Genomic DNA, 15,494 nt, shown 5'->3' on the forward strand with positions numbered 1-15,494 from the left:
ATCCAGACTAAGGGTACTTCCCACTAAAGTTCGGTCAGAAAATCTGATGACGTTCTGGGCAGCCCAGTGCATTCCGTGTTACACTCCATCATTTTCCTTGTTGTTCACCCACCCTTTCAAGTTTTCCTCCTGGCTTTTCTGCTTCCAACTTTGTTAATTCCTGTCCTGCACATGGCATTTATGAGTTACAAATGGGGGTAGGCTGGGTAGTTCAGCACTGCTTTTCACTTTGCAGACAATGACCTTTTTATGATTTTTATTACAAAATCATGATAAAACACTAAAAAAAAAGAAGAATGGATTTGCCTTCAGAGAGCTTAAATGGTAATACTCAATCTTAGTCCCAAACAAATGACTCATATGTGACATGACTGGCCACAGAGTGAACAGGAGATAATTATATTGGTAAAACTAAGGAGTGAAGGCAGATTGCTCAGAGAAGCTTGCAAAATGGGACTTAACTCCAAGCAGACGTATAGTGGGATCTTGCTGGTGGGGAACAATTTCTGTGGGGATATATTATTGTATTAAAAGCGGTGACCACGAGGCAGAGGTGTCCGAGGAGTTGAGAGACCTTGTCTTTTAATCGTTGATAATTCATTATTTTCAATCTATGCTTCTCAGATTACCGGACAGTGTCATTGATAAGATTAGTCGATGAACTAAAAAAAATATTTTAACAATAATACGGTCCTGCGGTTTTATGGTTTGTTATGGTTATTAAAAGTCTTGTGGGATTCCAGTTATTCTATTCCATTTCTATCTCTGCTTGCTGACCTTTTCAAATGACACCTCTTATGGGAAATTCCAATGTTTTTCCCCAAGCTATTACATTCCCAAGAGTTTCCCGTTAATTTTTGTTTAGTTTTAAGCTCTGGTTTCTAGTAATTTCTAGCTTGTTTTGTGGTTATAGTACTTCCAGGCAGAGAACAGGTCATCCCTCCCATCCATTATTTTGCCACGCTTAGGATAGATTTGGGGACCTGTGTGAGATCACAGTGCCACTCTTGACCACCTTAGTTAAAATTATTGGCCTGTCACTTAGAGAGAGAAGTGTGCTTGCAAGAGTCTGTATGCCACGTGGGAAGGAATTCTGTGGTGTCCCTGGCAAATGCTGGCTCCAGCTAGCAAGGTTTCCCCGTTCTACCTGGCAGTTTCCACCCACCGGTGACACCGCTGCTGTCTTCAAGCTGGGATTTCGAGGCTAAATAAGGCAGCTGGTACAGTTGCAACACAGCCCTTCCAGGGTTTGAACGAAATGTACAAAGGGACAATTTCCTGGATCGCAGCAATGCTGAGTCCAGAGTTCTGCAAATGCCTCTTTTGTTACTTTAGACCATGTTTGTACTCGCTTTTCTCTGATAATAAAAGTCTTTATTTCAACTGGGGTGAATGAAAGTGCATGGTTTCAGGGGAAGAAGCGTATTGTGCTTGCTCTAAGTTGGCCACCAAAGTCCATTCGAATGAGAATCTGCTGAGTTTGGAAGAAGCTCAAGGGCAGGCTTTGAATTTCCAGAGGGAGTGACTGTTTTCCGGGCTGTGTGAAAGTTTTTGCTCCTAACGTTTCGCCTGCATCTACGGCTGGCATTTTCAGAGGCATGCCAGAGTCTGTAGGACCTATAGTGACTTCCTCTTCAGGACGAGATACAACCTGTATTGTCAGAAGGCTTTCACAGCCGGAATCACTGGGGCGTTGTGTGGTTTCTGGGCTATATGGCTGTGTTCTAGTAGCATTTTCTCCTGACATTCCACTTGCATCTTCAGATCTTCTGAAGATGCCAGCCATAGATGCAGGTGACACATCAGGAAAAAAAATGCTACTAGAACATGGCCATACAGCCCAGTAACCACACAACTCCCCAGTAAATACAACCTGCTATGGCCACTTTATAGTCACTTTGCCTTGGAGACCAGATACAATCTAGACAACCTATAGTCACTTAACCTTTGAGACCAGACACAATCTATGGGATCTGTAGGCACTTTATTGTCACTTTCCCTTCAGGATCAGATGTGACCTATATGGTGTAGTGGTTAAGAGCAGGTGGATTCTAACCTGGAGAACCAGGTTTGATTCCCCACTCCTCCACCTGAGTGGCAGAGGCTTACCTGGTGAACCAGATATGTTTCTGCACTCCTACATTCCTGCTGGGTGACCTTAGGCTAGTCACAGTTCTCTCAGAACTCTCAGCCCACCTGCCTCCCAAGGTGTCTGTTGTGAGGAGAGGAAGGGAAAGAAGCTTGTAAGCCACCTTGAGTTTCCTTACAGGAGAGAAAGGTGGGATATAAATCCAAACTTTTATTCTCCTATACAGTCACTTCTCCTTCATGCCCAGATATAACCACAGGACCTATAATCACTTTCTAGTCACTTTGTAGGATCTGGCATATGCAAAGAGATACTTTAGTAGCAGAGTGCGGAAAAAAAGATAGCCAGAGATACTTTTGAGTTGCTTTTGTATATAACGTTTACTAGCTTAAGGGAAGGGTAACATGGAATAAAAAAAAACACAAATGCTATATTGTTACAGTCAGTAATCTTACACTTAAGACTACATCTTGTAGCTATCTGCTATCTAGCTTTATGGGTCTCTTTTCTGCAGTGTTCAAACAAAGAAAACAGGTTACTTTATAACTTTAGATCTGTGTGCCTACCTCCACGTATGCTATGGTGGTCAGATTGACCAATAGCTAATCAATAGAATAGGTCATACAATAGTGATCTCCGCAGCTTATTTACCTTCAGACAGTTAACCCCTTAGTAACTGAATAGTGACAGACACTTGCAAATTACCCACAACCCCCTTCTCGAGTGTTAGTCACATAAGTTAGACAAACATAAACGTTCACGAAAACTTTCAAATTTCATCCTGGTGAGAGGCTTAATAAAGATGTCAGCCACCATCTCTTCCGCAGGACAGTGCTTGATATCAATGAGTCCCATCCGCAACCTTTCTTTCACACAAGCGATCATGACCTCGATGTACTTGTTTCCTCTCTTGATGCTTTTTCTCTTCAGTATAGCGGCACACGTTTGATTGTCCTCAAATAGGGTGATTGGCAACGGTTCATCTATGCCAAAGTCCTTCAGTAGATAAAGGATCCATTCCATTTCCTCGCAAGCATTACAGGCAGATATACACTCGGATTCTGTGGTTGATGTGGCAACTAAAGTTTGCTTCTCACTAGTCCAACTTATCAAGTTGTCTCCATAGAAGAAAATACGTCCATTTGTAGATTTGTAATCCAACTTGTTTTGACCCCAATCAGCATCCATATACCCCACTAGTTGTGGGTTGTCACAGGGTGAAATCTTTAGTTTTAGGTCCATAGTTTTGATGAGGTATCGGGCCACTCTTTGGACAGCATTCCAATCATGGTGATCGGGTGAATTTGTCTTCCTGCTCAGAATTTCAGCAGCTGCAGATATGTCTGGCCTTGTGACTGTGCTCAAAGACAGGAGCTTTGCAATTGCTTCTCTGTAGCGATTACTGTCTTCCATTGGTTCTCCATCTTCGAGTTTCAGGTATGCACGTTCCATTGGTATGCTTACTCCGTTAGCGTCCTTCATGTCCACAGACTCTATAAAGTTCACAATCTTGGGTTTCTGGCTGAGAAGAAAACCTCCATCCCAGGTTCTCTCCATTTGTATTCCCAAGAATTGTTGTGCTTCTCCCAGCTGTTTGACTTCTACAGACTGGTTCAAGGTATTGGCAATTTCTGCCGCGTCCTCTTTATTCTGGCAACATAACAGCAGATCATCCACAAAGGTGAGTACGTACTGATAATGTCCATCTTTCATCCTTGAGAACAAGCATTGGTCAGCTCGTCCTCGCTGAAATCTTTGTTCCCTTAGCAGTGTTGTCAGTGTTCTGTTCCACGATCTGGCCACTTGCTTCAAGCCATCCAAATTTTTCTGAAGTTTGCGTACAAGTTGTCCATTTTTGGGATGTGGGATTTCTTGTGCTAATTCCATGTAGATTTCCTTTGAGAGTTCTCCATTGAGAAAAACCATCTTAATATTCAGATGCTCTACATGCATCCCTCTCGAAGCTGCAATGCTTAACAGTGTTCTGATAGTTGTGTGGTCCCCCACAGGTGGAAACGTTTCAGAACAATCACTCATGGGCTCAGTCTCAGTTTCCACATTTGTATCATCACTGTATCCTCTTGACCGGGTTCTCGCGCTCCGCAAACTCCTTGGTCAGAAACCTTCAGGATATTGCTTTCATCCACATAAACAGCATTCAGCACTTCTACTTCAAAGGTCTTAGGATTCATGATGCAGTAGCCCTTTGAATGTTGGCTGTAGCCAACCAGAATTCCCACCTGTGCTCTTGGGTCTAGCTTTCCCCTTCTTTCTTTGGAAACATGCGCATAGGCTCTGGCTCCAAAAGCTTTCAGGTGTTTTAAACCAGGTATCTTATTGTGCCACATTTCAAAAGGGCTCTTTCCAATAGCTCTGCATAAACTTCTGTTGTGCAGATAAACCGCTGTATTTACTGCTTCTCCCCAGCAGGGGTCTGGCAACTCTGCTTGCTTTAACAGGCAGTGAGCAGTCTCCAAAACAGATCGGTTGAACCGCTCTGCAAGGCCGTTGTGTTTTGGAGTATACTTTACTGATCTGGCATTCTGTACGCCTTCACTCTCCAGGTACCTTTGGAACTCCCTGTTACTGTATTCAGTTCCATTGTCTGTGTAAACAATTTGTGGGGCTCTGCCAAATTTGTTTTTCACAGCAGCCACATAACTTTTGAATTTATGTGGCACTTGGTCCTTAGACCTGAGAAGATACACATATGCAAAACAGCTTGCACTATCAATAAAAGTCAGCACATATTTAGAACCACCAACTGAGGGAAATATTGGCCCAATCAAGTCACTGTGAACTTTTTCCAAAATTTCAGTCTCTGTTGCTTCATAGTGGCTGTAGAGCCTGGGGGCTGTAGATTTAACTTTCACACAAATCTCACATTTCTGACTGCTCTGATTGCATTCAATCAACTTCAAGCCGCAGTTCAAAATGTGCTCTTTCACAGATTCAAAATGTCTATGTCCCAATTTCAGATGCCAGGCATAAAGACAGTCTGTGTGGAAACAGTCACTTTCATACACAGAAAAAATCTCTCCCTTTTGGCTTCCAACATCTGTCAAGTAGAAATCACTTCCACACTTTTTAGCCAGATATTTAATACCATAACCACGATCAACAATTTCACAACAGCTTTCCCCCATAAAGATTTCATGCCCTCCATTTATGAGTCTATGCACAGAAATCAGGTTCTCAGGGGCATTTGGAACCAGTAGAGTATTAAGCAGTGTGTGTTCTATCACTTCGCCACCAACACTTTCAACATAAATCTTAACAGTCCCTTTTCCAAGCACTTTGAATGATTCACCACTAGACTGCATTAAAGTCTCATCACATTCTTTTATGTCCACAAAGTATTGCTCATCATTAACAACATGACTCGTCGCTTCAGTATCTAACAGAAAAAAGTTTTTCTTTGCTTTAAAGCTCTCATTTGCAACATATGCTGGGTTTTGTCTCTCTTTGTTTCTGAGTGAGGGGGGGTCCGTCCCCCTTCCTCTGGAAGAGCCTTTGTTAGTCAGAGGGATGCTTTGTTTATGGCTGTCTGTGCGCGGGCTTGGGGTTGCTCCTCCCCCTCCTTGCTTGCAAAACTTAGCAATGTGACCTGGCCTCTCACAAACAAAGCATCTCACATTTTTTCGCTTAGCATGGCTATTACGCACAGAGATTCCTGAACAAACAGCCTCATTTTGCCTCCTTTCAAACTCATCCCTTAAAAAGGCCAACGTATAATCAAGGCTCACAGATTGTTTCTCCAATAAGACATGGATTATATTCGCATACGATCTCGGCAAGCTACTAAAAATTATCTCGTTGATTTCATCATCATCAATTTTAACCCCAGCACACCTCAGCAAACTCACATGATGCATAATCTTGTCTAGATGCTCAAGTAGATTTCCAGATTCTTGCAGTTCAAATGCATACAGTTGTCTCATTAAGATAATTCTCTGCTTGGGAGACTTTGAGCAGTATTTCTGCTCCAACTTTAGCCACAAAGCCTTTGCTGTCTCGCAATCGTGTATCAGGGAATATTCAGAACCATCGAGTGAGTTTAGGATCATGAGCTGGACTCTGCGGTCCGTTTTCATAAAAGCCTTTTTAGCTTCCTCCGCCTCGGGGGCATTTTCAGTTAGGACGTGCGTGGCCTCATCAGCACCCAGGAGACACAGAAATATCTTTCGCCACATTAAATAATTCTCTGGGGTTATCTTGGGAAGCTGTGGGGCAGGTGGGGTGAAACTCACGGGCATCTCATCTGCTGCAGACGCCGCTTTGGTCTCTCGGATCTCCGGAATTCCTCTTCCGACACAGTCTCTCTCCGAGGCCAGATACAGCGTACAGCCCCTTCTTCTCGGGGCATCGGAAGCAGCCGGCCGTCCCGCCATTTAAAGTCTGCTATGTCATTAATCGCCACCCGCAAACTGGGCAAAGAGCTCAACTTCCTTTTTAAAAAAAACCGCCGAATGGGAATGAAAACAAAAGAGCCACGCGGGGGAAGCCGGAAGCGGAACGGCTGTGCGAGAGGCCATAGAGACAGCGAAGGCCTAGAGCGGAAGTGGGTCGCTTTGACATCCAGGCCGCTGAACCCGGAAGCGGCTGTGGCGGCTCAATGGCGGCTTCGGCGGAGGAGGAGGTGGACGGCGAGTGGCCGGAGGTGGCGGAGTCGGGCCGGCGGGAGCTGAGCCTGTCCGCGGGGCCGGAGCTGGAGCGGCGCGTGCGGGCGGCAGGCGGGCGGCTCCCGCGGGCGCTGGGCGTGCTGGGGGCGTCGCTGCGGTCGCTGGAGGTGCGCGGCGGCTGCCCCTGCCTGCGCGAGCCCGGCCCGGCCTTGGGGCGCCTGACGGCGCTGCACACGCTGGCCTTGCCCGCCTGCGCGCTCGGCCCCGCGGGGCTGTCCCGGGCGGGCGGCCTGCTGCCGGCCACGCTGCGCGTCCTCGACCTGTCGGACAACGGCCTGGAAGAGCTGCCCCCCGAGCTGGGCGGCGGGGAAGCCGAGAGCCCCGGCGGGATCGCCCTGCCAGAACTGCGCCTGCTCAACCTGCGCCGCAACCACCTGCGCCAGCTGGGGCCCGGCCTGGCCGTCCACGCCCCGGCCCTGCAGGACTTGCTCCTGGGCGGCAACCGCCTGCGGAGCCTCCCCGGCGGCCTCTTGCCCGCGGCTGGCCGCAGCCCCCCTTTGGCCCTCCTGGCCACCCTGGAGGCGGCCGGCAACGAGCTGGAGGAACTCGGGCCCCACATTGCCCGCCTGACCGGCCTCAAGGTAAATCCTCTCCTGGAGTGATAGGCGTTCAGCAAAAGGGGGCTCAGAAAAAAGGTTGAAACGGCAGGCAAAAATGAAGAAGGGTTGGGATTTATATTGGCATTGCATGCAAGTGTGTATTTCAGTACACAGAAGTCAGTGGAAATATTTCTACATTTAATTTGGCCCCCACCAAACATTTACACTATCATATGTTGCATTGTGTTGCGAGAAGGGGGGATTGGATTTATACCCTGCTTTTCTTTCCTGTAGGGAAACCCAAAGCGGGTGGTAAACTCCTTTCCCTTCTTTTCCCCACCAATAGGATGCTTGAGCAATTGAAAGGGGTTTCCCATGCCAGCACCTAAAGTTTTATTCCCATTGTGTTGTCGAAGGCTTTCATTACCAGAATCAGCTGACTGTCGGGAGTCTTCCAGGCCATGTGATGGCCATAGCCTGGTCGTTTTTGCTCCTAACATTTCACCCGCATCAATGGTTGGCATATTCAGAGGCACATCATGGTAAGATGTACTGAGTCACAGAGAGAAACATATCTTACCGTGACGTGCCTCTGAAGATGCCAGCCATCGATGCGGGTGAAACCTAGGCCTGTCATCTTTATGAAAACACCCTTCTGAGCAATTCTGTTGTACGTAGTTTGTGGGATGCAACAAGCACAGAAGCCTTCCTGACTTCAGGTAGAGCATTCCACAAGGCAGGGGCCAGAATGAGTTATTCTGCTTTGGCAACTCTTATAGTGGATGGTAGAAGTTACATTTGTCGAACTCAAACCAGGGAGGTCCAGTGTGTGAAAGAGGCATGAAGATGGCATGTTCCTGCTGAAGCCTCTCACTGCCACAGCTGCTGCTTCTGTTTCTTGGTAATGTTACCAGATGCCTTATTTTTCTTTGTTTGCATTAGTCAAATCAGCCTTTATTGGCATAAGAGTGTTTGCAGTATAGTGACTTGGCTGTTCTCGGGTGACAGTTGTCTGCAAATCATTTGTGAGAAAATTTCTGAATATGAGATTATCACAGCACAAGGATAATACCAGATAGCATGGTCTTGTCTTGGGGACAGAGGGAGCCAATGTGGTATGGCTAGAATGTCAGATTAGTACTTGACATAGACACTTAGTTAAAATCCTTATTTGAACCCTAAGCTGTGCTTAATTGGAGGAGTTATAGGGGAAAGGCTAGAAAGATTCATGGGTATTCTTCTGAGTTATGGAGGAGGACGAGGAGGTGCAAATGGGAATGGCTCTTTTTTGTTTAAAGGCATTGATTTTTCATACACTCTTTGCTTCAATTCCTTTCCAGCGTGGTGTAGTGGTTAAAAGCGGTGCACTCTAATCTGGAGAACCAGGTTTGATTCCCTGCTCTGCCACTTGAGCTGTGGAGGCTTATCTGGTAAACTAGATTAGCTTGTGCACACCAACACATGCCCACTGGGTGACCTTGAGCTAGTCACAGTTCTTTGGAGCTCTCTCAGCCCTACCCACCTCACAGGGTGTTTGTTGTGTGCGGGGGAGGGAAAGGAGATTGTAAGCCCCTTTGAGTCTCCTAACAAGACAGAAAGGGGGGATATAAATCCACTCTTCTTCTTTTTGTAGACCTTGGATGTCTCTAATAACAAACTGTCCGAAATCCCTGTCGAGTTAGCAGATTGTCCAAAGTTGAAAGATGTCAACTTGAAAGGCAATTCCCTGAAAGACAAACGTCTTGAGAAGATGGTGAAAAGCTGCCAGACGAAATCCATCTTGGAGTATTTGCGAGTCGGGGGTCGAGGGGGCATCAAAGGGAAAGGGAAACAGGATGGCACAGAGGAGGCACGGCGGAAGAAGAGGGAGAAGCCAAAGAAAAAAGCCAACAGCGATTCAGAAGACGAGGAGGCAGAAGAGGTCCAGAAGCTGCTGGTCAGAGTGCTCCACATCTCTGAGAACCCAACTCCTCTGATCGTGAAAGCCAGCCCAGGAGTCAAAGAAGTCCGCCCCTATATTGTGTGTTGCGTGGTGAAAGGAATGGACTTCCAGACAGGCAATGCTTTAAAGAGGTTTCTTTCTGTTCAGGTATTCCTAAAAAAAATTGTCCACCTGTGACTTAGCAGCAATATATATATATATATCCTACCATAGCTGTTTTAACCAAGCAGAGCAGATATGTTCAGAGGGTATTCTCCTAAATTTCTTGCACATAGGTTGTGTTGTCAGGGTGGGGGAAAGTTCCACTGATACCTGTTCGCTTTTCCTTTTCTGACTTTCTCACTGGGCAGTTAACACGAAAGTGTCAGTGTGGTGAGAGAAGGGACTGCTTTTTCTAGATGTGGTAACAAATGTTTTTTGTTTGATGGCTTTGTTGCCATTTTAGACAAAACTCCACGAAGACCTCTGTGACAAGCGAACAGCAGCTACCATCGCCACGCACGATTTGCGACTGATCAAAGGTCCTCTCCTGTACGACGTGCGGCCTCCTGATGATTTGAAGGTGAGGTTGTTTTGCTGACGGGATTAGGAACTTTGGGGGATATAAATTAAAGGCACGTAGCAGGCCTAAGGTTGGCTATTCGGTTGACTCTCTTTCAGACCATGGACAGTCCAAAACATGGTCACCAGCTGAAACAGAGCTGTTGTGAAGGGGAAATTGGGGGGGGGGGTGACATTTTGTATGCTGCTTTAAGCTTCCTTGGAAAAGAGATGTGATCAAACTTGACTCCAAGGCCATGAATAGTCCAGGAAATTTTCACAGAGGCAGGCAATGGCAAACTTTCTTCCAGTGTCTCTTACCTTGAAAATCCTGTGAGGTTGCCATAAGTCAGTTGGACTTGATGGCAAAAAAAACACAATATCAAATGATCCATGGACATGGAATTCACTGCTGATGCTGGGTCACTGTGCAGAAGGACAGTGGCTGCGTCTGCCTCATCAGTGGGGGATGCTCTGAGTTGGAACTGACTCCAAGCACAATGGAAACCTTCCTGACTACATCCTGGCCCCTCCCAAAGGCCCCTTCCACACATGCAGAATAATGCACTTTCCATCCACTTTCAATGCACTTTGCAGCTGTGCAAAATAGCAAAATCCACTTGCAAACAGTTTTGAAAGTGGATTATTCTGCATGTGCGAAAGGGGCCAAACTTAAGACATCCTTTGAGGTCGATGACCTTCCTGAAAGAACTGTGGAGGAAAGCAGCAATGCAAGAGGTACTGTGGGGCTCAGCCATAACCTGGGGCTGATGCAAATAACTCTTTCCCTTGTGTTTGGCCTGCAGATTGCTCCCTTGGGCCGGAAGGAGATCAAGGCAAAAGACCTCCTCCGCCAGCTGCAGTTAGAAGCTGACGAGCAGAGGAAGCAAAAAAAGAGGCACAATATTTCTGGGCTGCACAAGTCAGTGCTAATGTTTTAAATTATTATTTATTAATAGTGTTTTGGGACCTAAAAATGGTTCCTGAGATGGTTAATTCTGTTGTCGCCTTCTATGGAAACTGTAATAGGATGGGGGTTGTAATTCTAATGTTTCAAATTGCTTGCCATGTTTTATATGAAGTTTGTTCTGTATTGTTATTATGTATGTTAGCCACTCTGAACCAGCTCTGGCTGGGAAACAGTGGGATAGCAATCCCAATAAAATAGAAATAAACAAAATGCAAACTAATTGAATGCAGCTAGGACAAACTCCTCACCTCTCCGTTTTTCTAGAGGTTGGGGGTGTTTCGTGTTAGCAAGAAAACTGCCGGGGTTGTTGCTGGTTTTTGTTTTTTCTTCTTATTTCTATATTCATTATTATTTTTCCCCAGATATCTTCAGTTACTAGATGGGAAGGAGTATTATCCTTGCCTAATAGATTCCGAAGGTGTTGTGATTTCATTCCCACCGATCACAAACAGTGAAAAGACAAAGGTATAGAGGATCATTTAAACTTAGTTGAGAACTGTGTCATTCTGCGGAGTTGATTAATAAGGCAAACCGGGGACAATTTGTGTGATTTCTGTGACTCTGCTTAAATCTGGCTTTGTTATTTGAGGGTTAGAGACAGCAAGGCTGACGTCCTCCACTTGAAATCTTACTCTGTTATCCCTTCCACTTCTGAGAGTTCAGGTCCAGAAACTTTTTTAAAAATGAATTTTAGACTGAAATTCAACCCTGAGCATAATTCTTGGTCTGTAGCGCAAAACTGTTGTGAAGAGGAAGCAGGCTTGAAATGTATTATTGAAGGCTTTCACGGTCAGATTCAACTGGCTGTTGTGGGTTTTCCGGGCTGTGTGGCTGTGGTCTGGTAGATCTTGTTCCTAACATTTCATCTGCATCTATGGCCGGCCACAGATGCAGGCGAAACATTAGGAACAAGATCTACCAGACTACGGCCATACAGCCTGGAAAACCCACAACAACCAGGCTTCAAATGCCTAAAAGCCCAGGGACCATTCAAGGCAATCTTTTTAATCTACCAAGTTCTAAATTCTTTTGAGGCATACTTAAGAACATAAGAACTTAAGAACTAGCCTGCTGGATCAGACCAGAGTCCATCTAGTCCAGCATTCTGCTACTCGCAATGGCCCACCAGGTGCCTTTGGGAGCCCACATGCAGGATGTGAAAGCAATGGCCTGCTGCTGCTGCTGCTCCTGAGCACCTGGTCTGCTAAGGCATTTGCAATCTGAGATCAAGGAGGATCAAGATTGGTAGCCATAGATCGACTTCTCCTCCATAAATCTATCCAAGCCCTTTTTAAAGCTATCCAGGTTAGTGGCCATAACCACCTCCTGTGGCAGCATATTCCAAACACCAATCACACTTACTTCCTGCTTCATGCCAAAAGCATGCTCTGCTCTACATGTTTCAGATGGGTTTAAAGGGGTTCCACTGTCCATGACTTTCTCTCAAGAAATGCTTGGCTGAGAAGGCTTTGCCAGACATTCTTGCAAAAATGTAAGTCTCATAGCCCCTTGGAGAAAGCCATAACTCGTCTGTTGTTTTTGCCAGTGTAGCAAATGAAAGAGATCAGAACGAGGTTCTACAAAACTATCCGTGATAGCTTGCTACAACCTGGCCTTTAAGCTCTGTTCAGTTCTTAATTTTTTTTCTTTCCCTTTATTCTGTGTTTCTGTTCGGTGTGTGAAGCTTGGAAAAATGACCTCGGATATCTTTCTGGAGGTGACAAGTGGTACTAGCTTGCAGATCTGTAAAGACGTAATGGACACTCTCCTTCTGGTGAGGACTTCTTCAACTCCTGATTCTCTTTCCCCTCCTCAGCCTACAATTCCTGCTGTGCATGCTTGTCAACTCTAAATTCCCAAGTTTACTGTACAGTAGGAAATTGAATTGAGATATACAACTTAAAGTTCGAAGGCTGGTGTGCAAAGTAAAGTTGCCTGTATGCCCAGCTTCCCAATGAAATTACTCTATGTCAGTGGTGGCGAACCTTTGGCACTCCAGATGTTATGGACTACAATTCCCATCAGCCCCTACAATTGGCCATGCTGGCAGGGGCTGATGGGAATTGTAGTCCATAACATCTGGAGTGCCAAAGGTTCGCCACCATGGCTCTATGTAGTTAATTATTTTCTATTTTTTCCCATATTTTCTATTAATTTCTATATTTAAAAAAATATCTATTTATATTTATTCCCTACCTTTTGCTACAATCACTTAAGTTTGGTGCAGCAAAGCCCTCTGTGGTTTGTCATTGTAGCCAACACCTTGTATATGACAAAGGCTGAGCCTTATAGCATGTGTTGCTCTGTGGGTCTTTCCATTTCTCTCTTATTTGCTAGGAGGCAAAGCCATACATACTGTCATCTTAATGTCTATTACAGAAAATGGCCGAGCTCCACAAGTTCACAGCTGAGAATAAGGATGGGGAAGTGAATTCTGATCATGAATCCAACGAAATTGTCCCCTGTGAAAATTTGGGCGCCAGAAAACCCCCGCAGAATTCTTCTCTGATGCTGGAACAAGTTCGGGTTATGGATATGGATGGCAACTTAAAAGTCCTTTACCCTTCCAAAACTGATCTCAGTACGGTCTCATCTCTCCTCACCGTAATTCACTAAGCCCAGCAGTTGTGTTCCTGCCCTCTGCTTTTCAGGGGCCTGGGTGTGTATTTTGCAATAGCCTTGTTTTGCTACACCTTTATTTTGTAAAAACGGGAAAAAACCCACCACTGCTTTGCTTTGCGGAGGATTTGTTTAAATGCAGAGGGACAAGATGTTGAGGTCTTGCTGAAGATTCCAAAACTGCGTTGGCTGATCAGACATAACCAACCCCATGTCCAAACCTGAAAGCAACACAGATCTCTTTTGAATCGAGGTGCTAAACTGTATTCTCCTTGCATAATAACTGTACAGCCCAATCAGACTCAAACTTTGCGGAATGCAGCAACATCCCTGTTTGGCAAGCCAAGTTGTCTGCTCCTGGCCTAATCAGGGGCTCCTTAGCCTCTTGTTCTCCAGTGGAGAAAGAAACACCCAAGACTTTTGTAGAGTGTTCCTGTCTTTCATGGCAGTCACGGAGTCCTGTGAGTGAGCTGTGTAAGGGGAAAGGCATCATCCAAAGTCTCCTGCCGCTGTTCACAGGGAGGAGATCCTATTACATCACCCCCAGTGCTAGTCTAGGTGAATTTGGTTGTTGCATGATGCAGAGTGGGAGGAGAATCCCTGAGATGAGCAGCTCTGCAGGGACCAAAACAAAGGCCTTTTGCAGCCATCGGTTGGGTTCGTGAACTCTCTGAAGGCGCAGAATGAAATATTCTGACTTGGAATCTTGCGAACCTTGAGTGTGGCTTGTATCATAGCAAGGAGGTTTCTGCATGTCCCCCCAGGTTCATTGCATGACACACTTTTGACTTATGAAGTCAAGTAACTCGGGATGCTGCCAGCAGAAGTGTATTGGGTTTCTCTTCTTCACATGTTGGCAGAGTATAGGATGGGGCCACAAGAAAGCAGTAGATGGGAGCCTGAACTATTTGAATTAAGTGGGGATCAGTGCCCACAGAACAACTTGATAGAAATTACACTGAAGGCTCATACCAATTGCTGTCTACTTTCAAATGAAGTCTTGTTATAAGTGTAACACGTGTCCAAAATTAAAAACAATGCAAAAGTTACCACAAAGTATCTGAAATACAGACCTAATAATACTGATGAAAATCCTGCGCAGTACAAAACATCCACTCAGTTACCCAGAACTCTGTCGTGCACTGATCTCGAACTAGCTTCAGGGCTAGTGGAACATTAATTCCATATGTCTGGTAAATGAAGGACACTGTGCAGCATCCAGTTTTCAGAGCTGACTACAGTCCCTGACTGTTTCAAATCATTGCTGTTCTAACAAATCTTTGTACATTTTGGAAACACAGACATATGGAATTTATGTTCCACTGGTCTTGAACCTTGTTTGAGACTGGTGCACATCCAGTTAGCTTAGTGGATGTTTTATAATGCACAGGATTTTTATCAGTGTTATCAGGGTCCGTATTTCAGATACCTTGTGCTACTTGTGTATTGTTTGTAGTTTTGGGCACGTATTATATTTATAACAAGTCCTCATTTGAAAGGCGTCTGAACCGAACCTGTGCTTTGCGTATTAACAACAGCCTCTAAGCTTTTTTTCTTGAACTGCAGCTTTCGCCCCCACAGCAAGCCACTCTTCGCATGGAGTATTCTTTTAAAAACCAGTAGTGAATTACTGTAAAGAATGGATCAGAATCGGTTGTTCGAGGCGGAGTTAAGGTGTGTGCCTAAAATAGCTCTTGAGCGTGCCTAAAATACCTTTTTAAAAACATTTGGTCTATGTTTGTAGCGTTCATTGGATCCCTTGGTGGAATTTGTCAGCAAGCAGTGTCAAAAGATTAAAAATTGAAAATACAAACTTACATGTGCTTTGATTTGTTATCCTTTTACTGTCACCCTTTTAAACTAACTGGCTGAGATGTTTCGCTTCTCAGCATAGCAGTTTCAGAGTAATAGTTGCTTGTGGGTCACACATTAGGTGCCGTACCACTATTTTTCAAGCGCTAACCACTGGTACTTCTTGCTAAGCAAATTGCCCACCCTTGATATTCTTGGAGTTAAAATCAAGCTAGGTAATTTTCCTTGCAGAAGGAAACAGTGGTTTTAAAAAGTCTGTCCAGGTTCTGGTTTTAAGCCTCTATTCTTCCTGTGTTTTTAA

At 45.1% G+C, this 15,494-nt stretch overlaps 1 protein-coding gene across 1 annotated transcript; it reads left to right on the forward strand.

Annotated features, from left to right (window-relative positions):
* Window positions 1–6,684: 6,684 nt before the first annotated feature.
* Window positions 6,685–15,198, forward strand: LRRC47 (leucine rich repeat containing 47). Its single transcript, XM_048519232.1, has 7 exons — window positions 6,685–7,352; window positions 8,944–9,399; window positions 9,698–9,814; window positions 10,599–10,714; window positions 11,125–11,227; window positions 12,447–12,536; window positions 13,142–15,198. Exons 1-7 carry the CDS (start codon window positions 6,705–6,707, stop codon window positions 13,376–13,378), a joined length of 1,767 nt encoding a protein of 588 aa, XP_048375189.1. The 5' UTR covers window positions 6,685–6,704; the 3' UTR covers window positions 13,379–15,198.
* Window positions 15,199–15,494: the final 296 nt, after the last annotated feature.

This window comes from Sphaerodactylus townsendi, linkage group LG16 (assembly GCF_021028975.2).
Source record: "Sphaerodactylus townsendi isolate TG3544 linkage group LG16, MPM_Stown_v2.3, whole genome shotgun sequence".
Taxonomy (NCBI): Eukaryota; Metazoa; Chordata; class Lepidosauria; order Squamata; family Sphaerodactylidae; genus Sphaerodactylus; species Sphaerodactylus townsendi.